Below are 25852 nucleotides of genomic sequence, written 5' to 3' on the forward strand. Positions count from 1 at the left end.
TCATCAGTCCTCTCAAAAAGAAATAAACAATGTTAAAGGTACCAGCGGAGTTCACATTCTTGAAAGCTGCAGGTTCTGTGGCATGCTCCTGCCCTGAGATGGTTTAGAACAGGAACTTTATTGGAGCTTTTCCTGAAAAACAGTAGAAAGTAAGAAAATCCTGGGGGGAGAGAAGGAGGGAGACACCAGGAGCATGGGGTAAAGGGGAGAACACCCCCAAATTGTGGGAGGAAAGTTCTGCTCCTGCACGCACCCCAGGTGAGGGACTTAGGACCAAAGGCCTCAGTTTCTCCTGACAGAGTGACCTCAGGCCACCTAAGAGCAGCTTCAGGGTGATAAATGTGTCACTTCTGGCAGGAGGAGGAAAACACAAAGGACAATTCTGACCACCAAAGACACAAATGTGGTGGAGTATTTTTTCCAACAAAGAAAAATCAAGTTGGCAATTGAAACAGAATCCACACTATAGATGAGCTCCAGGTTTTGAGCTGACATCTCACTGAGCATGGGCTACCCATGCAGGTCTCTGCACTCTGGGCCTTAGCTCTGCACCCCTCACTCTGTTCCCTTAGCTGACCATGCCCATCTTATCGAATCTCTGCTTTCTCCAAACTCCACCTGGACTTTAGAAGCACAGGGACCATGTGTCCCTGCAAATCCCAATTTCAAACCTCCTGCAAGATGGTCACATGGTCCCTGTTACACAGATGAGGCATGAGGCATATGGAGGGCTGATGTCCCTCCCCATCTAGACTGTAATCTGTCTGGGCAGAGAGCATGCTCTGCCTCCAGAGCAAGGGATAGAAGCACAAGCTCCGGAGTCAAGGGCCTGGGCCGAGATGCTTAGCCACACTGACCTGGAGTGAGAATCTCCACAACTGTGCTCTGAGTCCCTGTCCCTGGGATTATGAGGGTTTTTTGGTTTTTTATTTTTGTGGTACATGGGCCTCTCACTGTCATGGCCTCTCCCATTGCGGAGCACAGGCTCCGGACGCGCAGGCTCAGCGGCCACGGCTCGTGGGCCCAGCCGCTCCGCGGCATGTGGGATCTTCCCGGACCAGGGCACGAACCCGTGTCCCCTGCATCGGCAGGCGGACTCTCAACCACTGTGCCACCAGGGAAGCCCTATGAGGGTTCCTCAGCATAGTGCCTGGTGCTGAGTCCTGGCTCTACCTGGATAAGACAGTCCCCATCTCTGGGCCTGATGATGCCCTGCTAGTCACAAGTGTGAGGATCCAGTGAGGATTCAGTGAGGCCAGGAAGGGCAACGTCTTGTGAACTGGCAGCAGTGCCCAGGGGATGGTCCCAGGGATAGGGACTCTGCTGGACCAAACCCTTGAGCTGCAGTTTGAGTACGCTCTGGCTTGTACAGTGAGTTAGATGCATCTTCTCCGGGGCTCTGTGAGGGCCGGGATGGCTGAGGGTTTGCCACAGAAATCCTGGAACCCTGGACTTGCACAGCAGCCATGGGGAGGTGGCTCTCTAAAAGTCACCTGAAATGTCTTACAGGTAAAAAGGGCATCAACCCCACAGAAAAGCCTGAGGGGCTGGCCTTAAACTCTCTATATTTATGGGTTAGGGCAAAGTCTAACAAGCGTTATGAAACGAAGAAAACAACTTGTGATACATGATTTCCTTTACGTAAAATTAGTTATCGTCATCCACATCGACAGATACACACAGACACAGGCCAGCCTGGAACCACATTCACCAAACCAGAAGGGACAAGGTGTAGTGTCTGTGTCCCACAGCACAGACATTCTCACATCTCCTCCATGTTCTTTCCGCATCTGATTACAACCTATGATACAGATATTTAAAGACTCATATTTTTATTGAAAGAAAATCTACCTTGTCCCAAGCAAAAATATCTATAAAATCATAGCTTTGATGTGATAATTATATTTTTTCTAATATACATTAAATTAAATATATTTGCTATCAAAATAAAAACTTCCCCTGTGTGTCACCTGAAATCATTCTTCAATGGCAAAGTGATTAAGTACTTCAGTTTTGGAGTCTAACTGCCTAAGTTTGAAATTCCAGCTTTGCCACTTAATACTGGCCATTGATTACTCAATACATTCTTAACCTTTTTAAACTTCATTTTCTTCTCTTTACATACCCGATAGGATTATTAAATGGAAATAATCAATGAAAAATGATCAACATGGTTCCTGGCATAGAATAACCGTGCAAATAAATGTGACTATTGAAAATTGGTTCTCTTCATGCCGAAGTGCAACTAGTACTAAATTTGCCCTCCCACTGTGAACAAATAGGAAAGTGGATAAACCAGGAAACCACTATTCTAAGACAATGGAAAACAGAAAATGCAGGAGAGTGATTCAGGCAAGAAAGGGAACAAAGGAGGTGAGCCCTAAAATCACCACAGCTGTCCCACTGAGGACCCTTTTTAAAATGCAGCAGGGAGGGGATACTCGTTCAGAGCACAGTGCCTCAGTCTCTCTGAGTCAAGAAGGCAGAGACGGATGTTCAAGAAAGATGAGATAACCAGAACTTGCATATGATTCCTTCTGTGTGATTTTAGGGGGAAGGCAAAAACCAAAGGGACAGATAACAGATCAGTGGTTAAATGGGGGTGAGGAGAAGGGGGTGCCTTCTACCAAGTGGTACAATGAATGGTGGCCAGGAGGTACGAGGTACCACCTCACAGGAGCCCAGTCTGCACCTCTCTTCCCAAGTCCACATTGAGCCGTGCCATGTTAGCATCTTGGAATCAGCCAGGTGGGAGTATCTACACCAGGGAAATCAGCGGACACTCCCATCAGGGCTTGGCTGTGTTGTTTGTTTTTGAGAGCTGGTTTACGAGAGCACCACTGGGCAAAAGGGGTTTTGGGGGGGATAATTAAACTGTTCTATGTGTTTTTTATTGAAGTATAGTTGATTTACAATGTTGTGTTAATTTCAGGTGTACAGCAAAGTGATTCACTTATACATACATGTATATCTTTTTTTTTTAAGATTCTTTTTCCTTATAGGTTATTACAAAATATTGAGTATAGTTCCCCGTGCTATACAGTAGGTCCTTGTTGGTTTTCTATTTTATATATAGTAGAGTGTATATGTTAATCTCAAACTCCTAATTTATCCTTTCCCACCCTCCTTTCCCCTTTGGTAACCATAAGTTTGTTTTCTACATCTGTGGGTCTATTTCTGTTTTGTAAAAAAGTTCATTTGTATCTCTCTCTCTTTTTTTTTTTTTAGATTCCACTTATAAGCAATATCATATGATACTTGTCTTTGTCTGACTTACTTAACTTAGTATGATAATCTCTTGGTCCTTCTATGTTGCTGCAAATGGCATTATTTCATTCTTTCTTATGGCTCAGTAGTACTCCATTGTATATATGTACCACATCTTCTTGATCCATTCATCTGTCAATGGACATTTAGATTGCTTTCATGTCTTGCCTGTTGTAAATAGTGCTGCAGTGAACATTGGGGTGCATGTGTCTTTTTGAATTATAGTTTTCTCTTGATATATGTCCAGGAGTGGGATTGCAGGATCATGTGGTAACTCTATTTTTAGTTTTTTAAGAAACCTCCATACTGTTCTCCATAGTGGCTGTACCAATTTACATTCCCACCAACAGTGTAGGAGGTGAACTGTTCTATATTTTGATTAAGGTCATGATTACATATTGGTGTGCATTTGACAAAATTCATAGATCTGTACACTCAATAGGGTATATTTTATTAACTAAAAAAGATATATATATATATAAAACTTGAAATATTTAGAAGTTAACATAAATTTATATGAAAATGCAAAGGACCTACAGTATGTTTTTATTTTTATATTTTAAAAATGTAAAATATTTTTTCAAATGACCAAAGCTGACAGACTCCTATAGCTGATTTCAAGGAATATAGTAAATTTATAGCAATGGTTCACAACTGAAAGCTATTTTCCCCCCAGGGGACATCTGGCAATGTCTGGAGAAATTTTCGGTAGTCATAACTCAGGGGAAGGGGTGCTGCTAGCACCCAGTGAGTAGAGGCCAGGGATGCCTCTACTCACTGTAAATAAATCATTCCACTACAAGGGTTGGCGTTGGTGCACTAATTTGATGCTTTGAAGCAATACCTGTGGCTTCCGTGTATTGAGCATTTACTATGTACTAGGCACCTCACAGAGACCATCTCCATAATCCTTAGGGGCATACACTTGTGTCATCGCCATTCTACAGTTGAAAAAACAGGCTCAGAGAGGTTAAGTAACATGCCCGAGCTCACACAGCTCGCCAACAGAGGAGCTGGGATTCACACCGAGGTCTGTCTGACGGGGGGGCCTGAGTGCTTGAGCACTTCCCCACATGCCCCTCCTCCGTGAGTCTTCACATGGCAAGGAGATAGCCAGCTGCTGCCTGCCAGCCTCCCTTGGACCTACCCCCAGCTCTCCTTTCCTCACTGCCCCTCTGCCTTTCCTTCCCCAGCTTCCTGCACTTTGGAGCAGCAGGCAGGACGCAGCGACACAGCACACATCTGCCGAGGCCCTGCCTTCTTGGACTCCGCAGACATGCTGTCTGGTGCCCCAACTCCAGGTTGCCCCCACGCACCACAGCAGAGGGACCTGAGGCTGAAGCACATGGGATGAGGACACATGGGTGTGTCCGGCCACCCTACCCACTCCTGGGACTGAGCACACGGATGTTGGCTTCTGTTTGAAACTGTCCTCGAGTGCCCAGTCATACAGGTCATGTCCCACCTTCACAGCCAGTCTGTCCCGCGGTGTTGATTCCATGACCCACACACCCCTGATGGCTGATTCCTGTTCCTGCACCAGGGGAATGCCTGCACCTCCTCCCCACTCTTCCTGAGGATGAGGAAATTGAGGAAGAGGGGAAATAAATCAGTCGGTCACACTTCAGGTATATGGAAGAATTTCTTCTAAAAAAATCCACTTTTTGATATTTCCTGTGACTTCCCTTTGGTCTGGGGGACTTGGGGTTGGGAGTGTGATGGATGAAATCTAGGTGCCCTTGCTGGAAGACTCCTTGGCTTTGCTCATGGAGTGGGGGAATTGGCCTGGTCCCTTGTGTGTTCCTCAGGGCCAAGTCTGGGCTGGGTCTGTGCTGGCTGGCATCCTTGAGCCCTCACTGCCCTCAAACAGTTGGGAGGTGTCTGGGTGTGAGTTAGAAACCAGGGTGGGGGGACCACTCTTTCTTTGTGCTCTCCGAGCTGGGTCCCAGGTGCGGCTCCCTCGGTCCGTGTGTGGGGCTTGTAGAGCACAGGTAGGGCTGGGAGCCCTGCAGCCAAGTGCCAGGGCTGAAGAGACCCTGGAGCTTTTCAAGACTGAGAGCTCTCTTGAGGGAGTGGTTTGCAGGAAGGATCTGGGGCAGAGAGATCCTGGGTAAGGGGATGATGGGCTTATCTGCAAGAGCAATTTCCTTCTCATCCATCCAGCTGGCACTGGCCGGGAGCTGCTCTGTGCCGACACAGACATGAGCACACATGAGGACGCAGAGGCCGGAACAATGGTGAGAGTTAACTTTTGTTGAGTGTTTACTGTGCACCAACCACAGTGCTGAGCACCGTACATGACTTAACACACTGATTTTGACTTTGGTTAGGTACAGTTAGCAGCCCCATTTTACAGAGGAGTATGTCCAGACACAGGGAGATTAAATGGCCAACCAAATAATACAGAGCTGGAAAGCTTTAGAGCTAGGATCTAAACACTATCTAGCTCTGGAGTCCATGCTCTTAACTATTATGCTTGTATTAGATGTCTATTTCCACGTAATAAATTATCTCAAAATTTGGGGGCTTAACATAACAATAAAAACAATTTCTCACAGCGTTAAGGTTCAGGAATCTGGGAGCAGCTTGGCTGGGTGATTGTGGCTTGAGATCGCTTGTGGAGTTGCAGTTAAGGTGTTGGCCAGGGCTGCAGTCATCTGAAGGCTTGACTGGGCCTGGAGGATCTGCTTCCTCCCTCACACGGTTGGCAAATTGGTGCCGGTTCCTGGCAGGAGGCCTCAGCTCCTCACCTCGTGGGCCCCTCCACAAGGCTGCTTGAGCAGCCGCACAGCATGGTAACTGGCTTCTCCAGAGCAAGTAATCACAGAGACCAAGACAGAAGTTGTAATGCCTATTAACAACTGAGCCTCAGAAGTCACATATTTTTGCCTCTGCCATATTCTGTTGGCCACACAAGTGAGCTCTAATTCAGTATAGAAAGAGACCTCACAAGGGCATGAATAGTGAGAAGCATTGGGGACCATCCTGGAAGATGGGCTCCCATATGCTCTAATATAAGGTATAGTGCCAAATTCCGGGGATTCGTGGGGAGAGAGGGCTCATTCACCAAAGCAGGCCCTGGAGTTGGGGTGCGGCATCAGAGGGAAGTGGCATTAACACTGTACTTGGGAGGGATGTGCTAAGATAACAGGGCTGTATCCCCAGTAGCCAGCATTATGCCTAGTTCATGGGAGGTACTCAAGCATTCATTGTTGGATGAATGGATGAGGCATCAATAAAGGCAGAAAGGGGGGCACATTCTGGTTTTATGGGGCCTAAACTTAGGGGAGGAGTGGAGGAAGAGGGATGGAAGCCACCTTGGTCATTCTGAGGCACCTTCGGAGGCTACATGCAAGAGGAAAAAGGTGGAGCTCCTCAGGAGAAGGTGGAGAGGGGGCTGGAAGAAGTGACAGGCAGGGGCAGAGCCAGAGCTCTGCTGCTTTGCTGGGAGACGCGGCTGCAGCAGAACCATGTAAGGCATGAGGCAGTGGGCAATTTCCCTTCTGCACTCCCCTCCCCAAGTGGACTTGTACCTCATTTAAGGCTGGTTCTCCTCAGCCTTCTCCCTGGCTACAGATTTGTCACTTAGGAAATCTCTATTTTGGAGAAAATTGAATCCACATGGTTTTGAGATTTTGTTCTTTTAAGTTTTTTCTTTGTACTTGCATCAAAAATGAGATGTCCTTGGAGTCCTTTAAATCTCCCCTCTCTTAAAAACAGGAAGTTGCTCTTTGCCGTGTTCACACTGACCCTGGAGCAGAGAGCAGTGGTTTTGGGTGGGTTCCAAGCTGAGAGTTTTGTCACCCCGTATCTTTCTTCGAGGTGTGGGGTCTTAAGTATGGCCTTTCTTTTAATAGATGGAGAAACTGAGGTCTGGAAGGAAGAGTGCATCCAGAGACGCACAGCGAGTGGGAAGACCTGTGCTACCTCTGCGGACAGAACATGTTGCTGGTTCTTGTGCCCACACCTCACTTTCACCCAGAGGCTGATGAGTGTGCTGTGCGTGTGCTGGGGTGAGGGGAGCGAAGGGACACCACAGCCCTTCTGAGAGGCTGGACCAGCACAGGCCTCAGCCTCCCGAGGCAAACCCGCCAGTTTCCCACAGAGAGCAAGGTTGGTGTGCAAGGAGCCCAGGCCCGCCTCAGGGTGGGCCAGGGAGGTCTGTCCAGGTGAGATGCAGCTAGCCCCCAGATGGGTCCTCCGTCCACTCACAGGGGCAGCAGGAGGACTGGGGACTGCCGATAGACAGCAGGTGCCACCGCCCACAGAGTCGCCTGGCTAGCCAGGGTCCTGGAGCTCAGACTCCAAGCCTTCAGCCTCCTCTCCCACAGCAGGTGAGCTCTTTTGGCTCCTGTGCTCTCTCCTGCCTGGGGTCACTCAGCTCTGCCCTCTGCCTGTGATGTGATGGATGCCCTCTCTACTGCCTCCGCAGGCCGAAATCCAGATCGTCTTTTTAGGACCAGCTCCTTCCTGAGACTTCGGAGTCTGGCTCCTCTTCTTTTCAGCTCAGGCACGAGATGAGGTTTCCTGCTTTCCCTCGGTCCAGCCGCTGAAGTTTGAGCCGGCCGGTGGAGGAGACTCGCCACAGGGCGGCAGAGATGGGGCCACCATTCCCAACACAGACTCCTCTCTCACCATCCGAGTCACCAGCTCTTTGCACCCCAGGCAGTTCAGCACACAGCAGTGCTCAGCAGGGGCCGCTGGCTGTGACCTCAACAGCTGCAGTGGAGTCCTCCCGCCATCGCCCACCCCACACCCCTCTTCTTCTGCGGAAATCCCTCAATCCCAGGTTTCCTGGTTCCTGACTTGCCCGGCCTCCGCTTGTCCTCAGCACAAGCCCGCTTATGCCAATCAGCTGAGAAGAAAAGGGCAGGCTTGCCTTGTTCTCAGATGTTCACAGAGCCATCTCAGCCCACAGGACCCTGGCAGGGAGGCAAGGACTGAGGGCAGCCCAGGGCACTCCCCTTGATTCCTGAGACATCTGCTCCAGCAGCCCTAAGAATGTGAGCATAGTTGGCAAAGGTTCATACCATCTCCCTGATGGTGGAGAAGCTGAGCCAGAGAAGTTAGGACATTTATGCACAGGGGCCAGGGCAGGGAGGGGGCAGGGCTTTGGGGAAAGTCACCTCCACTTTCTGAGGCTTGACCAGGAAGGAGGCAGCACCTTGGTTATGAGCTGGGTCCTGGAGTCAAACAAAAGGTGTGAATCCTTAATCCTTCACTCACGGAGGTTTTGTGTGATTTTGGAGAAATTGCTTAACCAACCTGAGCTTCATTCTTCTCACCTGAAAAGTGGGGAATTGCCTCACAGAATTCGATGAGCTAGTGTAGGAACAACATATAGCACTGGCCCAGCTTGGAGCCCTGAGGTGGAAAAGAACCTGGTAAATTTGAGGCCCGGATGAGTCAAGGCAGGTGAAGAGATGGAGGTGTCAGCTCTCCCTCCAAGTACAGAGTCAACTCCCAGGAAGCCTCAGATGGGTCCTCATCAAGCCCCTCAGAGGTCCGCTCTGGCACCTTCAGACTCCACCTGAGCCTCCCGTGTCAGCGCCTCTTTCGTTGCCCAAGTGTATACTGGCTCTGACTCTGCCAGCCCAGTGCCGGGGAAACTGGGCCAGGAACCTCTCTCCCGGCTGCAGCCAAGCAGTGTCTTTTCCTCCTGGGAGTTCCAAGTGCTGTGCAGCAGCGCCCTCTGCTGACATATCTTAAGAAGACACCCACGGCCGGCATCTCCATGGCCCAGAATTTTAGACTTCTCTGGACACTGAGGAGACTCGTCTCTACTCTACAAAAAGCAGAGGGGAAATTGAGCCCTGGACTTGCCCAAGGTGCCCAGTGAACAGCAGCACCAGAAGCAGAGCCCAGGCAGCCCAGCCTCCCAGAAGCTGCTTTGCCCCCTCACTTCACAGCCACTCGCCTCTGTTACTTGACTTAGAGCATCAAATTGAACGGGCACTGGACCAAATACGGTCAGAACATGCTCTGAACAGACTCTCTCAAAGAACTGTCAGTAAAAGAAGGAATCCTGCCCCAAATGAGAAACTCCAGTAGCACCTTCAAAATCACTCATCAGAGTCAGGGAAGGGACCCCAGACCTCCCATTGTCTGAGGCCGGCCCAGGAGTGATGCAGCAGGTACAAACACCCAAAGAAGAAAGACAAGACATGCATGTGTCCCACTTCATTCATTCATTTGCACTCAATCGTTAGTCCTTACCGTTCACCTGCTCTGCAGCAGAGGCTTAGAATGCAGCGGCAGTGGACAAGGAGGACAGCCCCTACCCTCCTGGACCTCCTAGGCATTGCACAAAGGCTGACCAACACAGTGAGGGCTGGAAGGAGAAGCAGGGAGCCTTGGGAGGGGCAATGAGAGAGCTCTCTCTGCAGAGGATGTTTCAGCTTAGTCCTGAGGGAGGCAGAGCTGACCTTGAGGATGGCAAGAGGAGGGAGCTGCAAAGCAGAGGGGGAGCAATTAGTGCAAAGGCCCTGAGCTGGAAAAGCATCTGGAACTTTTGCGGGCCTGCAAGGAGCCGGGCTTCTGTGACACGCCAAGAAAGACCCTGGTCTCTTCTGCTCCGCCTTGTATCTGGACTCCCTCTTTGACTGCCAGCAGTCAGCAGGCCCTTCACCACTTGGTCTCCATGGCCTCCCTTTTTAAGGCCCGCTGAGCAGTGATGTCCACCAGGCCTCTGCCAGGCTCTGCAGGTCCAGAGGAGAATAAGGCAGTGCCCTTTTCTCAGTGTGTCCACACTCCTGACGGGAAGATAGACTATAATCCATAGAGCGTGACGGCAGTGTTATGCATATGCCTGGAACATTCTGGAAATACAGTTGAAAGATAGCAGATCCAGCATGGAGTGGGCCGTGAGTGCTTCAAGGAAGGCCTATCGGGAGAAGCTGTCTGAACTGAGTTTCAAAGGAGTAAGGTATGAGGGTTAGCTAGAGAAGAAGTGGGGGCTTCCCAGCAAGGGAACATGTGGGTGGGCACACATGTGAAAAGCATGTGGGGCGTGCAGGACATACTACTCAGCTGGGGCTTTGGCCTGAGGGGAGGGCTGGGGTGGTAGGAGGTGAGAAGTGGAGAGGCAGCCGGACCCAGGCCCACAGACCCTCACATGCCAAGCTAAGGAAGTGGAATTAGACTCAAGGCCATGGCGAGTCATTGGATGTCTGTCAGCCGGGAAGCAGGAGCAGATTCAAGGTCTCAGAAGCTCACTGTGGCAGCTGCTGGAGGGACAGAGGATTGGGGTATAGAGGGACCCAGGGGCTTCTGTCCACTATGATCCAGGCAGGCAGAGGCACAGGGCTGGGCTGAGCCACACTGGAAGACGTCAGAGAGGGATGGATGTCGGGGCCAGGGAGGAGATGGGCCCTTGACTTCACGGCTGATGGGATGAGGCCTTGGGGGAGAGAGCAGAGTCGAGGGTGATGCCCAGCGTCTGGTTCGGGTGGCCAGCTGGGTGGGGCACTGGAGGGATAGTTAGAGAGTTAGTTAAGCAGAGAGTCCATAGAAGAATGTGCTGAGTTAGAGATGACATGGGGCCATCCAAGTAGAGGAGTTGAGTAGAGGAGAGACAGGTAGGAGATGAGGTGTCGAGGCTGTGATCTGAGAGGGGATGGGTATAGATGGGAGAGGGTTCAGGTGAGGGCCCTGAGAGTCCCCAAACTGAATGAGGTTCAGGAAGTGAGTACCGCGGACAGAGAGAAGGAGAGAGAGCACGGTAGTCAGGGAGAAAGGCCGCCCCACCGGGTGAGGGCAAGCTTCCAGAAGACAGAGGAGAGCAGGGCAGGGTCTCTGCCACGGGGTGTCAGGTGGGAGCAGCTGGCCCAGGTGTAGCAGGTGGGGGACCTGGGCTTGGCCAAGGAAGTGGAGCCATGGGGCTGGAGAGACTCAGGGTGCCAGGAGGCTGCAGGCCCCGGGGTGAGTGGGGGGTCTTCCTTGACTGCTGACTGACGCTTGACTCCCCTCAATGCTCTCACAGCCGCCCCCATGTGGCATCTCAGGCAAATGGTCCCCTCTCTGCCAGAGACCTTCCCAAGAGCAGAGACTGACACAGACTAGGTGCTTGGGAAACTGTTTACCTGAAAGGGCAAATGAGAAATGGGAAATGGGCCACTCATTACCAAAGACTGTCAGTATCGCCCATCTGCTTATCCCCACTGCAGGGGAAGATGCTCTGGGGGTTACCTTTGGGGAAGGAGCTGAAGAAGAAAGGAAACTGGGTTTCTTTCTGACCCCAGCAACCCAGGGAGTTGATCTCTCTGTGCCTCAGTTGCTTGATCTGCTCTCTCCCGAGGGCGGAATACAAGTGTGCACGGCAGCACTACAAATGCTGCTCCGAAGCAGGGAAGCCAGGAACAAGTAGCAGCTCAGAGTCCTCCCCAGAGTCAGCATTCTGCTGGGTCTAGGATTCTCTGGCCAGGCCATTGGCTGCCACGAGACCTGGGTCCTCCCCCTACCTCCCTCGTCGGTATGCCTGCTGGGCAGATCTGTGGCCCACATTTGGGAATGGAGCCCAGAAGTTCCTTCTGGAAAGGAGTCCACAGCCTCCACTCTACTGCAGCTCATTAGCAGTTCAAGCAGCCGCTTTCTGGGCCCGGGAGGCTGTCCCAGGACTCCAGAGCCTCTGCCCGCCAACTCAAGGCTTTCTTACTTGGTGCCAACACAGGACTGAGGGAACGACAATCCACCTGGCACCCTCCTTTGGGTGGTCCTCCAAAAGAGCAGGCAGGCCTTGGTGAACTGGCAGGCTCTCCACCTGTGGACTGGCTTCAAGGTGAGTTCACACAATGACCACTCTTTGGAGACCTTTCATTTCTCATAACTGTCCTGGCACACGTCCCAAGCATGGCAGGGCACAGCATGGTGAAGGGGGAGAGCTGCTACTGGTAGCCCCACTCCTCTCAGCCCTTTTCGGATCAAGCCTCAGTGACAAACTTTGTCTTGCTTTGGAAGAAGGAGCCCTGGGCAGCTGCCACACCATGACGTTCTTGACAATGTGACATAAATGTGCCAGTGGGAGAGGCCCAGCAGAGACCCCTTCCTTGAGGCATTACCCCTCACCATTTTTTGAAATCCCAGGTGCTAAGGCTGGGTCCCTGCTGGAAACTAGAAGGACACTGAGGTACACCAGTCCTCCTTCTTGGAGGGAGGCCAGGGAGCTCTCACTGGACCAAAAGCACCTACACGTAGCCAGGTCACATTTCCCAGTTAGCATGGACCTCCAGCTGGGACCCGGCTGGGTGCAGGGCTGCCTACAGAGAGGGAGTCCGAGAGAGAGGTGACCACCCCTCTGCCTTCTGGGCTGGCTCAGGCTGAGCCTGGGCCTGGAGGGAGCTGGGCCCCTGCAGAGTCAGACATGACCCTGGCCCTCCAGGTCTTGCTTGCTCTGGGGCCAGGGCCTGGGACATGGCTGGAATGGTAATAAGCATCACTGCCTGGGGGCAGGACAGGGAAGAGAGAGCCCATGGCTGATGGGGATCAGTACGGGCTCGGGGAGACATGAGCACACCACGAAGCACACCATTTCAGGACAAGGGGCTGGATAGGCAAGTGGAAGGCGGGGTGAAAAGTGTGTGGAGAGAGGTCAAGAGCAAGGCTGTCCCTAGAATTCCTCTACCAGCTCACAGCTGGGAGGCATGAGACCCCCTGACTGGTTAGGGTCTCATTAAACCTCCCTGAGTCTCCTATGAGCTGCCTCATCTCTATTTTACAGATTACATACACAGTTAGGCTTCTACCAGAGAAACAGAACCAGAGGAAGATTCTATGTTACATAATTGTAGGGTCCGGCTGGGCAAGTGTGAAATCTGGAGGGCAGGCTGGCAGGCTGGAAATGCTCATTCCACAGGTGGCATTTCTTTCTCAGGGAAACCTCCATTTTGCTCTAAATTTAGGCTTTCAGCTGATTGGACGAAGCTCACCCAGATTTTCAAGGATAAGCTCCCAGACTTAAAATCAGTGGGTCGTCGCAGTGGGTTGTCCTCACCTCCACAGAATCCCTTCCCGGCAACACCTAGATGAGAGTTTGATCAAATCACTGGGTACTGTCACCCAGCCAAGTTGACATATAAAAGTGACCATCGCGGGGATGACCCCCAGTGCCTGCTCACAGCTGCTGTGAGGGGAGTGAGGAAGTAAGACTTTGCACAGACTCTGGCTTGAAGACATCCTCAGAGCAAAAGGCAGCTCTGGTTCCCTGTGCCTGTCTGGAGCCTGCGGGTAGTGCGTTTGCAGCCTGGTCAGAAGTGTTTGAGCCAAGGAGGCCGAGCTGGGTTGGGGTCTGCTTGTCTGCAGGGGGTGGGGACTGGCTCAGAGAGCCCTGGGGGCTTTGTGGGTGGGGCATCAGCAGCGGTTTGGGGGAGCTTCAAGGCAGGCACTTCCAGAGGCACAGCGTGCTGCCTGGCCACCCAGACCTCATGCCCAGGCAGCTCTCAGAGGAAATTTCCAGGCTATAGCCTCATCCCTCCTGAAAGCCTGGCCAGGGGCAGGCTGAGAGTTTTCAGGGCTCTGGAAATTCCTACCTGGCCCGGGTGCTCTCAGCAGGGGGCTGTGTGCCCTCAGCCAGGGGGTGCTGCAGGACCTTCAAGTCTGGGTGGGGTCTCCCCTGGGCTCTCCACCGTGGCAGCCAGATCTTCTGGGAATAAGTTCAAATCTGTCCTCACACAGCTAAACCTATAATTCAGGTGCGACAACTTTCATCTCCTAATCTGGGCCAGTTTTCTAGAAGTTTAAAATCTATGTGTCATACAATCATTTCCCTAGGAATGGGGATAATAATAACACCCATCTCACAGGGCTGCTGTGAGGAGTACGCCCAGGTACAGTGAAGGGGGCCTGATTTCAATGTCCAGGAAATGTTGAACGTTATTAAGAGCGAGTACTTATTTAGAGCTGATTTGGAGCCTGCCCCTGGGCTAGGTGCTTTCCACACATTATTTCAGTAATTCAGGGATAGATAGGGTTTTGAAAACTGGGGGCTAGAGAAAGGTGTGGCGTGCAGGCGGGAGAAGAGCCCCTGACCACTAAAGTTGTTATGGAAAATTGTGTGTCCTTTGTATTTTATAGCGAAACTGTCCATGGCTTTCAATCAGCTCAAAGAATTGAGAACTCCTGGTTTAGCTGATAGTTGGACATTCAATTATAATTATTTCAGCTCTGTTTTAGCTAAAAAGAGGATGTGTCCACCCAGCTAAATAATCCTATCACAGAGAGACCTTGGTGTTTGTAATCAAATACTTCTGGACTTCGGATAAAGCCTTCCTCTGTACCTCTTGTCATGAACTTTGAAAAATGTCCCTGAAATCATTTCCAGTGTCCCGGAGGAGATGTGACGGAACTACCATAACTCCCGGTGGACACTCCCTCCTCCGGCCCGCGCGCTGCGCCTTTAAGGTCTACTGGGGGCGTGATGTCAGCTGCCCGCGGGCACTTGGAGCGAGAGCCGGGCTGCCCGCGTGCTTCGGCGATTCTGAGCCATTCCGAGCCCGTTGTGGAGGAGGACCTGCCGGGAGCTCCGCGTCCCTGACTTCGCCCGCCCGGGGCGCTCGCCCGTGGGCCATGACCAGCAGACCCTGAACCTGCACCGAGCCGGCTCCGGGAACGCGAGGCTCCGCGGCCCCGGCCATGGGCAACTTCCAGCTGGAAGACTTTGTGGCGGGTTGGATCGGAGGTGAGAGCATCCCCGGATGGGAGGGACCCCCCAGAGGTGAGTGCGCTGACGGGACAGCCCGGCCCGGGAGGAAGAGAGCGAGCCAGCCGGGAGTTGCGCAGGCGGAGTTTCCACGCCGGGCCGGGTCAGGGAGCTCCGAGCCCGGGCGCTGCCCACACGTGCCCTGGGTGCGCGCTGCCCGCCGCCCGGCTGGTCTTGCCTCTCTCCTCGCCTGCTGCCGCGATCCCGGGGGAGATTCATCCCGAGTCTACGATTTGCCTCAAAGTTTGGATCCGCGGAACTTGATCCTGTAATGATTAAACCGCTGGTCAAAGCGGACAGCCAATGGAACGTCCCGGCGCGTACACACCCTTCGGCGCCCTGGTGCGCACCTGAGTCTGGGGACTCTGGGCTCACAGGAGCTCGTGTGTGAGGGTGGCGTTTGACCGCCGCCCGCCCCCGCGCGCGGGATGCAGAGCCCGGCCTGGCGGTCAGGCCGGCCCTTGTGGCGTCCGGCTGCGGGGAGCGGAGCGCAGAGCTGGGAGCCCAGCACAGGCTGCAGGTGTCCGCTGCCAGATAGGAGGAACCCTTCACGTTTTCAGCCGCAGCCAAATGTCACGCCTCTCCTAGGACACTGTTAGGCCCGCCGGTCCCTTCCTACCGCTCTTGGAGACGCTCTCTGCTGAGCCTGGGGTGTGTTTCCTTGGGCAATAGTCGCATCCATTGCCTTGCTTCTCCATTCTTCTCTTTCCAATAGGTCTATCCCTCCTCTTTGCTCAGCTATTGCGGGCGGGGGAGGGGCGGGGGTGAGGGACCTTGCTTATTGTCAGATATAGCCTTTCTTTTGGCTCCATCTAAGAGGACCATCAGAAAAGAGCTGGTGGCGAATGCAGCCCCTCCCCAATGTAAAATCCTGAGATGCTCAGGTAGAGGCTATGGCTAGCATGTTTGTGCCCCACCAAGTGTTCTAGGTTTGGAGACCAGGAGATTTGTAGGAAAGGAAAAAAAACTAAAAAAGCAACTAACCAGCTAGATCCTGCGTGGTTCCCCTTCTGGTGGCACCCTCCCACCTCCTAGCAGGAGTCCATGTCTGTACCCCACAGGGGACAGGTGGCTGCAGGACCCCTGCTTCTCACCCTCCCAAGCAAAGGTGATTCCTCTCACTGGGGGCAGTTCCGTTGCACAGGCTCCCTTGGGTAGGGCTGAGACCTGCCTCTCCTAACTTTGCCAGTCAGGGGACTGTGCCCAGGGACCTACCAGGCACATCCAGACCCTCTTTGGACACCCTTTCAGCCGTTCAGAGGGAGAGGCTTTCCTCGGCTGCCCTTTAAATAGTCAGACTAACTTCAGTAGGGCTGCCAGGGGCTTGGTTTGAGAAATGTCCTGGAGGGTAAGACTGTCAGAGTAGCTCAAAATCTCTGATGACACAGAGACCTTCCCCAACTCACACAGCAAGTAGTGGGTTGTCCTTTTTTCTGAGATTGCCCTTCCTTGTTGAAGTCAACATGGTTTTATTTGTTTTTGTTTTTGCTTCCATGAAATGAACATGAATGTAGTAGCAGTGAATACTTCATAAGTGTCAGGTGCTGTTTAAATGCCACATGGATACTTTTAAAGCAACTTCATTGAGGTTATTTTATATATCATAAAATCCACTCATTTCAAGTGTACAATTTAGTGATTCTTAGTAATTTTACCAAGTGGTGCAACCCTTACCATAAACTAGTTTTAGAACATTTTATCCCCCACTAAGATCCCTTATGCCCATTTACAATTAAACCCCATCCCCTCCCTCTCTCTCTGGGCAACCACTTTCAGGCTCTATAAATTAGTGTTTTCTGGACACTTTATATAAACAGAATCATGCAATATGTGGTCTTATGTCTATGTATATTTCTTTATAGCTCTAATGAGGTAGCTACTATCATTACATCCCCATTTGACAGATGAGGAAATGGATACTCAGAGAAGTTCAATGACTTGCCCCAAACGATACATCTAGGATGAACACTAGGATTCCAACCCAGACAGTCTTGTACCAGGGCCATTTTTTTTTTTTTTTTCCTGCGGTACGTGGGCCTCTCACTGCTGTGGCCTCTCCCGTTGTGGAGCACAGGCTCCAGACGCGCAGGCTCAGTGGCTGTGGCTCACGGGCCCAGCTGCTCCGCGGCATGTGGGATCCTCACTGACCGGGGCACGAACCCGCGTCCCCTGCATCGGAAGGCGGACTCTCAACCACTGCGCCACCAGGGAAACCCTCAAAGAGGCCTTCTTAAAAAAAAAACACTCAATAGGGATGGCAGCCCCTTTTGAGCATCCTGTAAGTGCCAAGCTCTGCTGGTACTTTACATTTTTTACTTCATTTCATTCTTAAAATGGAACCATGAGGTAGGTGCTAATATTATTCCCACTACACATGCTAAAAGGGAGGTGTAGAAAAGCTAAATAACCTGCAGGTACCTGAAAAGTTTCTGGGTTTTCTCTTCATACCCTCCCTCTTTTTTTGAGGTGAAATTCACATAACATAAAATTAATCATTTGAAAGTATACAATTCAGTGACATTTAGTACATTCACGGTGTTGTGCAACCATCCATCTAGTTCCAAAACATTTTTTCTCATGCCCAAAGAAGCTTCTGGACCCATTAAGCAGGTACACTCCCATTTCCCCTCCTCCAAACTCTGGCAATCCCTAATCTGCTTTCTGTCTCTATGGATTTACCTATTCTGGATAATTCATATACATAGAATCATACAGTATGTGACCTTTTTTGTCTGGCCTCTTTCACTTTGCATAATGTTTTCCACATTCATCCACACTGCAGCATGGATCCGTACTTCATTCCTATTTATGTCTAGTAATATTCCATTGTATGGATATACCACATTTTATTTAGCCATTCATCCAGCAGTGGACATTGGGCTGTTTTTACCTTTTGGCTTTTTTGAATACTGCTGCTATAAACATATGTGTATATGTACTTGTTTGAATGCCTGTTTTCAGTTCTTTTAGGTATATTTCTAATAGTGGAATCACTGGGTTATAGGGTAATCCTATGTTTAACTTTGTAATAAGCCAAACTGTTTTCTACGGCAGCTGCACCATTTTACGTTTCAACCAGCAATATATATGAGTTCCAATTTCTCTATATCATCACGAATACTTGTTATTTTCCTTTTCTTTTTTTTAATTATAGCCATGCTAGTGGGTGTGAAGCAGAATCTCACCGTGCTTTTGACTTGCATTTCCCTAATGACCAATGATGTTGAGCATCTTTTCATGTACTTGGCCGTTTGTGTATCTTCTTTGGAAAAATGTCTATTCAAGTCCTTTGCCCTTAAAAAATTTTTTTTTCTTTTTAGTTGTTAGAGTTCTTTACATATTCTGGATATTTGACCCTTATCAAATATTCAATTTGCAAATATCCCCCCCCCTTCTGTAGGTTTCTTTACTTTCTTGAGAGTGTTCTTTTATGTACAAATGTTTTTAATTTTTATGACATCCAATTTATCCAATTTTTCTTTTGTTGCTTGTACTTTTGTTGTCATATATAAGAATCTGTTGCAAATCTACATTCGTGGAGATTTCCCCCTATATTTTAACATATGATTTCTATAGTTGCAGTGCTTCCATTTAGGTCTTTGGTTTCTTTAAACTTTTGTATATAGTATGAGGTAGAGGTCTATTTATTCTTTTGCATGTGGGTACCTAGTTATCCCAGCACCTTTACCTCCCTTTTTTTAGGCTACTTGTTTCTTGAGGCAGGGCCCAGGTTTTACTCCATTTTCTTTGCCTTCCTCCATGCGTGAGCCTGTGCCTAACACACTGGGTGGGGGTGGGGGGTGTCCCCTCTGGTGACTGGGCATTGACTGAATAAGTGAATGTAAGTATCTGAATCCTCTGTTCTGTCCTAAGAGCCAGCCAGTACAAGCAAGGAGTCTAGGGACTGAGTAACCAGGAAGTCCTCTTTGATCCACAGGTGCAGCGAGCGTCATCGTCGGCCACCCTCTGGACACAGTCAAGGTACAGTAGCCATTTCCCTTTTGGAAAGGGGCCTGGAGTGAGTCTGACTCTGGGACTGTGCCTGCTGTTTCTGACCCCCAGAAAGCCACCAGCGCAGGGCAGGCTCTCTGTGCCAGTCCACAGGGGCGGAGCACTAGGAGACCCAGTTGGAATGCTCCTCCCTCCTTGCTGGGCAGTGATTTTGCTTTTATGAAGCTCCATTTCTGCCTCCAGGCTCACATGAGCTGCAGGGGAGGGGTGGGGCACTGTGAGTGCTCTCCTGCAAGCCTCTATGGAGCAAAGGAACCAGAATCTGGACCCACAATCTAAGGTTGGGCCATTGAAAAAGATACTCCAGGCACAGAGAACGGCATGGGCAAAGACAGTGAGGTGGGGACACCGCCAGGGGGCCATGCTTCGGAAGGGCCAACATGGCCACTTCTGCTGATGCATCAGGTTTCTGAAAGCAGCTACGGATCAGAATCCAGGACCGGTAGGTTGGCACTCAATCCTTGGAGGCCTTGAACTTCAGGTTAGGACTCTAGACTTAGGTTGGGAATGGGAAGCCGTTATAACTTGATGGAGCCACCAAAGCCACCTGGCATTGGGATCATCCATGCTTCTTGTTCTACACATGTGGAAACTGGCCCAGAAAGGGGAAGGGTGTCACCTCAGGTCATACAACAAATCGAAGCATTGAGGAGTGAGATGTCACAAAGGGACATTCTTTGGGTCCACCCCTACCCCTGCCAGCTGTCCCCCTGTGAGCAGCACTCACAGCGGTACCCTGAGAATGTGGCCACAAATAGTGCCTCCTCACCCTGATTCCACATTTGTATCTAATGCTCTGCCAGGATCGTGCACAAAGAGGAACCTCCCAGGCCCTTGTCCAGTGGCCAGTGTGGTCCCCTTTTTTCTCCCCATCTTCCTCCCTGCATGGCCATGGGCCCCTCCTCAGCCAGAGCCCAGGCCTGCTCTCTTCTTGATGGGGAGGTCAGCCTATGCGTCTAAATAGTTAAAGGTACTTCCTGGCCCCTCACATCACTCACACAAGCCCAGCCTTTTGCTCATACATCAAATGCATCTTGGATGCTTTCTCTGTGCAGGAACTGTGGGGCTGGCAGGGCAGCAGTGGTAGACAAAGCAAGTCCAGTCCTTGCCCCGGCAGGCCTAAGAGCCACATTTCTGACCCAGGCAACCAGTGTCTCTCCCTGGTAGAGCATCCTTCCCTCACCTGCAGCTTGGTTAGGGGATGGTAGAGCTTGTTGGAACCCCCGTCCTCATCCCCTGCCCCTGGCACAGGCAAGCCTGGCCACTCTTTGCCTAGCCACATGTCACCTGTAAAGACCAGGACTCTCCTTCTTTTCTCCACTCTGCCCCCTGAGCCTCTGCAGGGAACCTTTCCTGATACATAAAATCTTGTCTCTGTTCAGCCTGAGAACCTCTCTGCTGAGGGTCCCAGCCTAAAGATGCTGCCTTACATGGCTGGCCTCTGGATCCAGCCCGGGGCTGTGGCCTGGAGCCCTTGTTTCTCTCCAGAACATCCTCCTTCATTCTGGCTGGCATTTTCTCTAGAGTTCCTGTTCACTGAGAAAGGTCTGGGCAAGAGCCTCCGAGTCAGAATAACCTGGAGTCCAGTTCCAGCCTCCCACATACTCTCCTGTGCCTAGGACACAGCACTTAACCTCCCCAAGCCTCAGTTTCCTCATCTGTAAAATGGGCAAAGAGCACCTCCCCGTTGGGGCTGTCATGAGGATTGTCAAGTGGCAGTGAGGATAGAGCAGTGAGCAATCCCCTCCTGTCCTGAAGAATATACACATTGGAGTGTGGGGAGGCAGATGAGTGACTTGTTTCTGGTTCCCAGGCTTGCCCCTGGGAGAGCCAAGCTAGAAGGATCCAGGCTGCTGACCTGGGTCAAAGACTCATTCCCTGCCCGCAGCTGCCTCACCACAGGTGGGAGAGCCAGCACTGGCTACTTGGTGGCAGTAGAGCTGGGGTCAGGAGTCACTGCTGGTTCCCGGCACAGCTGGTGCATTTAAAGTATGTGTCTGATGCAATGTGACCAGGGTTTTCTACTCAGGGCTCAGCTCTCTATAGCCCAGCTAGAGCACTGTAAGAGAATAAATTTGCATTGTTTTAAGCCACTGAATTTATCATAATTTGTTACAGCAGCAATTGGAAACATATACAGGGAATCAGCTTTCTTCATTTGTGAAGTGGGGATAGTATCCATGCCTCAGAGCATTTGTGGGATTCTGTGAGATTAGTTCCATAAGATTTCCAGTGTTTTCCAAAGTATGCAGTTGGTGCACACTAAATGCTAGCTCTTGTTGCAATTGGAGGCCTTAGAGGCTTGAACTGTGCTGCTGGCCTCGGCGGCAGCTTCCTCAAGAGCTGATAAACTTTTGCTCTGGTCTAGACCCAGAGTGAAGTGTGCTCTGGGCTCTTCTGTGGCTTTTCTCAGACCCTCTGCCTGTCTACGGATGCCCCCAGTCACCAGTGCCAGCCTCCATTAGAGGATGCCACAGTTTCACCCTCTGGGCCCTCGGTTAGCCAGTGCAAAGGGCCGAGTGCTATGGCCACGCTCAGCTCCGGGGACGAGAGGGAAATACAAGGTGGCTCTGCCCCAGAGCGGGAGCCCAAATAAACCCTAAGTAAACAGACAAACAGATCACATCATTGCAGCATTTAAGCTCAGACCCAAAAGATGAGCAGAAGCTGGAGAAAGAGCTTTCCAGGGGAGGAACGCAGGTGGAACATTCTGGAAGTAAGAAAAAACTGATGCTCCAGGGTCCAGGAATGTGCCCTGTGGCAGGCACAACAGGTGCAGAGGAAATGACATGCAGGTGGTGAAAGCCATGCTTCTGGGTGCTGGTTAAGGGTGGAATTTATTCTGAGTTTGGTGGGAGGCCACTGGAGAGCTTGAAACAGCAGTGACAAACATTCATCGTTGTTTGGAAAAGATTAGTCTGACTGTTGTGTAGACACAGGCAAAGGAGTTGGGGTGGGGGAAACAGGAGGCCAGCGAGGGGCCCAGCTCATCATCAGGGTGAGAGATGCATGGGTTCTGGAGATGAGAAGAGCAGGTTGCTCCTGGGAGTATTTAGGAGGGCAGAGTGACGGACAGCAGGTGGGCCAGAGCCACGGGTTAGCTTTTTGTACTCAAGATGCAGCAGCATCATATGTCCCCACACAAGCATTGCTTTTGCACAACAAACTGGCCCTTGTTCTTCTCTCAGACCAAGGGGACTCCTGCTGCATTTAGCAAGGTGAGAACGGGACTTGGTGCAGGTAGGGGATGCAAGGCCAGCCAGGCCGGGACTGAAGTCCAGGCCTCCTTCCTGACGGGGTCACTGGGGGCAGGGGCTTCCCTTCTCTGGGCTTCAGTGCTGGGAGCCCAGAGCCGTGAGGGAGGTGGGGATGTAACCTGTCTCCGGCTGGCCCTCACGCCCTTGCCTTTCTCCGCAGGCTCGCCTGCAGGCCGGCACTGGCTACGGGAGCACCCTTAGCTGCATCCGCACTGTGTACAGGAGGGAGAGTGTAAGTGCTCCCGGGACGGGGTCTCCTCCTGGGGACCGAGGTCACAGCCCTCACACTGGCACGCCCGGCTGGAGGCCTGTTCGTTCCGCTCGCTCGTCACCTTCGGCTCAATTTTCTCTCTTCATCTCACACCACTCCTCAAATATTATGTGTTACCTAAACTTAACCCTGCCCCCAAGTGGGATGTTATTGAGGAAAAACACTGGTTTGGTGTCACCTCTCTGGAGAAATTCGGAGGCATTTAGAACCACAATGTGGAAAATTCCTACAAAAACAGGATGACCTTCCAGGTTTTCAAAACCAAATGTGTGGCGGCAAACCGTGTGTTCACAGGCTCCCTTTATCCCAGCGTGGGGCGGAGGGTGTGGGGAGCAGGCTCTTCTGATCCCAGGCACCCGGAACGGGCTTGTACCACAGGTCAGTCCAGACCATGGGACCCAGGAGTTTTCTCTGCAAAGGGAAAATTCTGAATAACATTTTGTAGAAGAAGCATCAGGTGACCTTCTTGAGAATGAGTATGTGCTTTTGGAAGACTTTCCAAGGCTCCTCCTTGGGGAATTTCAAATAAATTTTAAAATTTAGGATGAAATGACCTGTTGGTTTAAAGAAATAATCAGGTGTAAGCCCTGGGCTTACAGCCCTGGGCTTTTCCTTGAGTCACTGGAAATGTGGCCCCATTGTTGACTGCTGTCGCCACCAGGCTCCATCCTAGGAAGTGCCCTGGAGCTCGGGAGCCTCCTGCCTGCACCTGGAGGTTCTTCTCTTCAGTCAAAATATGTTTTGTGACCTGGTGTTGTTCTGAGTCTCTTGATCGTCTGCTTTAAAATCAGGGTGAGCACTGTAAACCCAGCACTCATTGTTCCAGGGTAATGTTGTCCGATTCCTGCGTCCCCTGAATGGCAGCTGTTGAGCCTCCTTTTTGGCACATGTTCTCCGCAGTGTCTGCCAGCCAGCATCTCCGCTCTGGGGTTTCTGTGGGGACTGTGGGTGTTCCTCTGAGACACAGCAGCTCAGAGCTAAGTGATGTCTCAAGTTATCTGAGGGACCTTGTAGAGGAAGAGGCTGAAGCATGGTGCGTGTGTGCATAATTGTTTGTGTGCACATGCGTGTGTGGACGCCTGTGTGAGGAGGTGTCCTGCCCCTTGCAAATAAGGGGCATGCATTCAGGTCAGGATTAGTGGGTTTGAGTACAGCCTGGAGTTTTTACAATGGCTTCCCGGTGCTTTTTCATCTTTGGTGCCATGCGTGCTGCACTGACTCCTCGAAGAACCTGTGGAATTTTCCAGTTTCAGTGGAGCATCTGTAGTGTTTGCTGAGAACGCGGTGTGTATGGACAGAAGCCTCTTCGTGCTGTTCATCTGGGGACTCCCCCTCTGGCTTTTATCCAACAGACTCCCATGCTCGGGGCACCCAGCTACATGCTGGCCCAGGTGCCCCTGGGATGCTGTGGGACCCTTCTTACCCCATCACTACAGGCTTAGCACATTATATTTTAATTGCCTGTCAGTTTGTCTGTCTGGGTCCCCACTGCCCTGCCCACAGACTGTGAGCTCAGTGAGGGCGGAGAGTGTGTCTTTCTTCTTGTCCTCCAGGGCCTGGCACATGCCCAGAGAATGTTTTTGTTGGAGTGACACATGAGGAGAGAGTGTATGGTGCTTGGTAAGCCCACTACCCAGTGGGGCTCCATGGGCTGCCCTCAGCCACAGCCCAAGAACACTGCCACTCCAGTGACAAATGCAGGTTCCAGGCCCAGCGCATCACGGCTCAGGAACCAAAGCTTCATGCAGAAGCCGGTTCCTCCTTGGGTTAAGGATGCTCTCGCCCTCCCCTGTCTCTCCTCTCACATCAGCATCCTCTTTTATTCTTTCCACCAACGTACTGGTTTGCTTCTCCTATGGTGTCTCCCCCACCAGCCTGCAGGCTCCAGGAGGGCAAGGTCTCTGCCAAGGGCAGCATAGGCCCTCATGCTTCCTCCCCCTGGGTCTCCCCACAGGTGCTTGGCTTCTTCAAGGGCATGGCCTTCCCCCTCGCCAGCATCGCTGTCTACAACTCAGTGGTGTTTGGGGTCTTCAGCAACACACAGAGGTTCCTCAGCCACCACCGGTGCCAGGAGCCCGAGGCCGGCTCACCCCGCGTGCTGTCTGACCTGCTGCTGGCCAGCATGGTGGCTGGCGTGGTCTCTGTAGGGCTGGGTGCACCGGTGGACCTCATCAAGATCCGGCTGCAGATGCAAACACAGCCATTTCGGGAAGGTAAGTGGCCAGGGGAGGTGGCCTGGTGTCTGGGGACCTGTGACCCTTTCCTGGTTTCCCAGGTCTGGTATTTGGTTAATAATCTTTTAATGGAGCCTGGCATCTATGTTGAATCATTTTATCTATAGCGGTAACTCTCACTGGTTAAGGATTTTCTACGCGTCCGGCGCTTGCAAAGAGCCCCGCCTGGGTTCTCTTAATTCGTCTTTAGCACAATTCTCTGAGGCAGGTGCTGTGATTTTTTCCATTTTACAGATGAGAAAACTGAAGTTCCCAGAGGTTAAGATGCTTATTCAAGGACACACAATTAATGACTGGGCAATCAGGACCAGCTACATAACTTGCAGCCCCCCAGGGTGAAATGAAAATGCAATCTCTTGATCACAAATTAGTAAGAATTTTAAAAGGGCAACAGCAGAGCGTTGTCAAGTGAGGGGCCCTGTGCGACTGCCCGGGTCTCAGACCCACACCTGCCCCCCCACACACCAGGGAGTGCAGCCAGGGAGGCTTCAAGCTGGACTGGCTGCGGGGCCATGAAGTGGGCTGCCCCTCCCTCACCCTTGATGTTCCATTAGAGTTTCATTTCTTATGTGCTACGTAGCTACTCCTGCGCCGTGAGCTGGAGCTGTCATCTCCTCCCTGCTGGGAAAGAGGTTTCTGACTCTTCTCCTGGAGCAGTTTTGATAAAGGAGGATGGAAAGAATGGGAAGGCACTTGCTGTGCAGAGTAGAAAGTGCCAGCTCCAGAGGAAGGATGAGCTGGGGGTCTTAGACAAATTTCAATACCTTGGGGTTTGGTCCTTGGCTCTCATTTTACTCTGTCTCCTCAGGGAAGATATTATTCTTTCCTGGGCCTCAGTCTCTTTTCTGTATAATGGAAGGATTGCATCCCAGGTCCTTCCTGTCACCTCAGATAGATACCTGACAGATCTCATGGGTAAGACCCCTCTCCTTGCAGCCTTCTGAATGGCCTCCACGTGAACCCTCTGCCCACAGAGATGGGGGGTCGGCTCTGCCCCAGGGCTGAAGCCCCCAAAGCTCACTCAGGAGCATCCCAGGCCAGTGCCTCTCCTGCTCCCAAGCCAGGTTCCTCGATTCAGCCTGCAATCCCTGCTCAGCCGGGGAGATGTCTAGGGCAGGTC

The 25852-nt window shown here is 51.5% G+C and overlaps 1 protein-coding gene across 5 annotated transcripts in view; it reads left to right on the top strand.

Moving 5' to 3' along the window:
• The first annotated feature begins 14686 nt into the window (after window positions 1–14686).
• Window positions 14687–25852, top strand: part of SLC25A48 (solute carrier family 25 member 48) — a 41056-nt gene continuing 29890 nt past the window's right edge. For 2 of the 5 annotated variants that reach the window (XM_059060609.2, XM_059060611.2), the window contains exons 1-4: window positions 14801–14938; window positions 18897–18940; window positions 22388–22459; window positions 24453–24711. In XM_059060609.2, coding sequence (XP_058916592.1) covers window positions 14893–14938; window positions 18897–18940; window positions 22388–22459; window positions 24453–24711 — 421 coding nt within the window. In that variant the 5' untranslated portion in view covers window positions 14801–14892. Of the gene's footprint in view, window positions 14939–18896; window positions 18941–22387; window positions 22460–24051; window positions 24119–24452; window positions 24712–25852 lie in introns of those variants that run through there. The other 3 variants (XM_059060610.2, XM_067033392.1, XM_067033393.1) reach the window with 3 other exon arrangements.

This window comes from Kogia breviceps, chromosome 4, assembly GCF_026419965.1.
Source record: "Kogia breviceps isolate mKogBre1 chromosome 4, mKogBre1 haplotype 1, whole genome shotgun sequence".
Lineage (NCBI taxonomy): Eukaryota > Metazoa > Chordata > Mammalia > Artiodactyla > Physeteridae > Kogia > Kogia breviceps.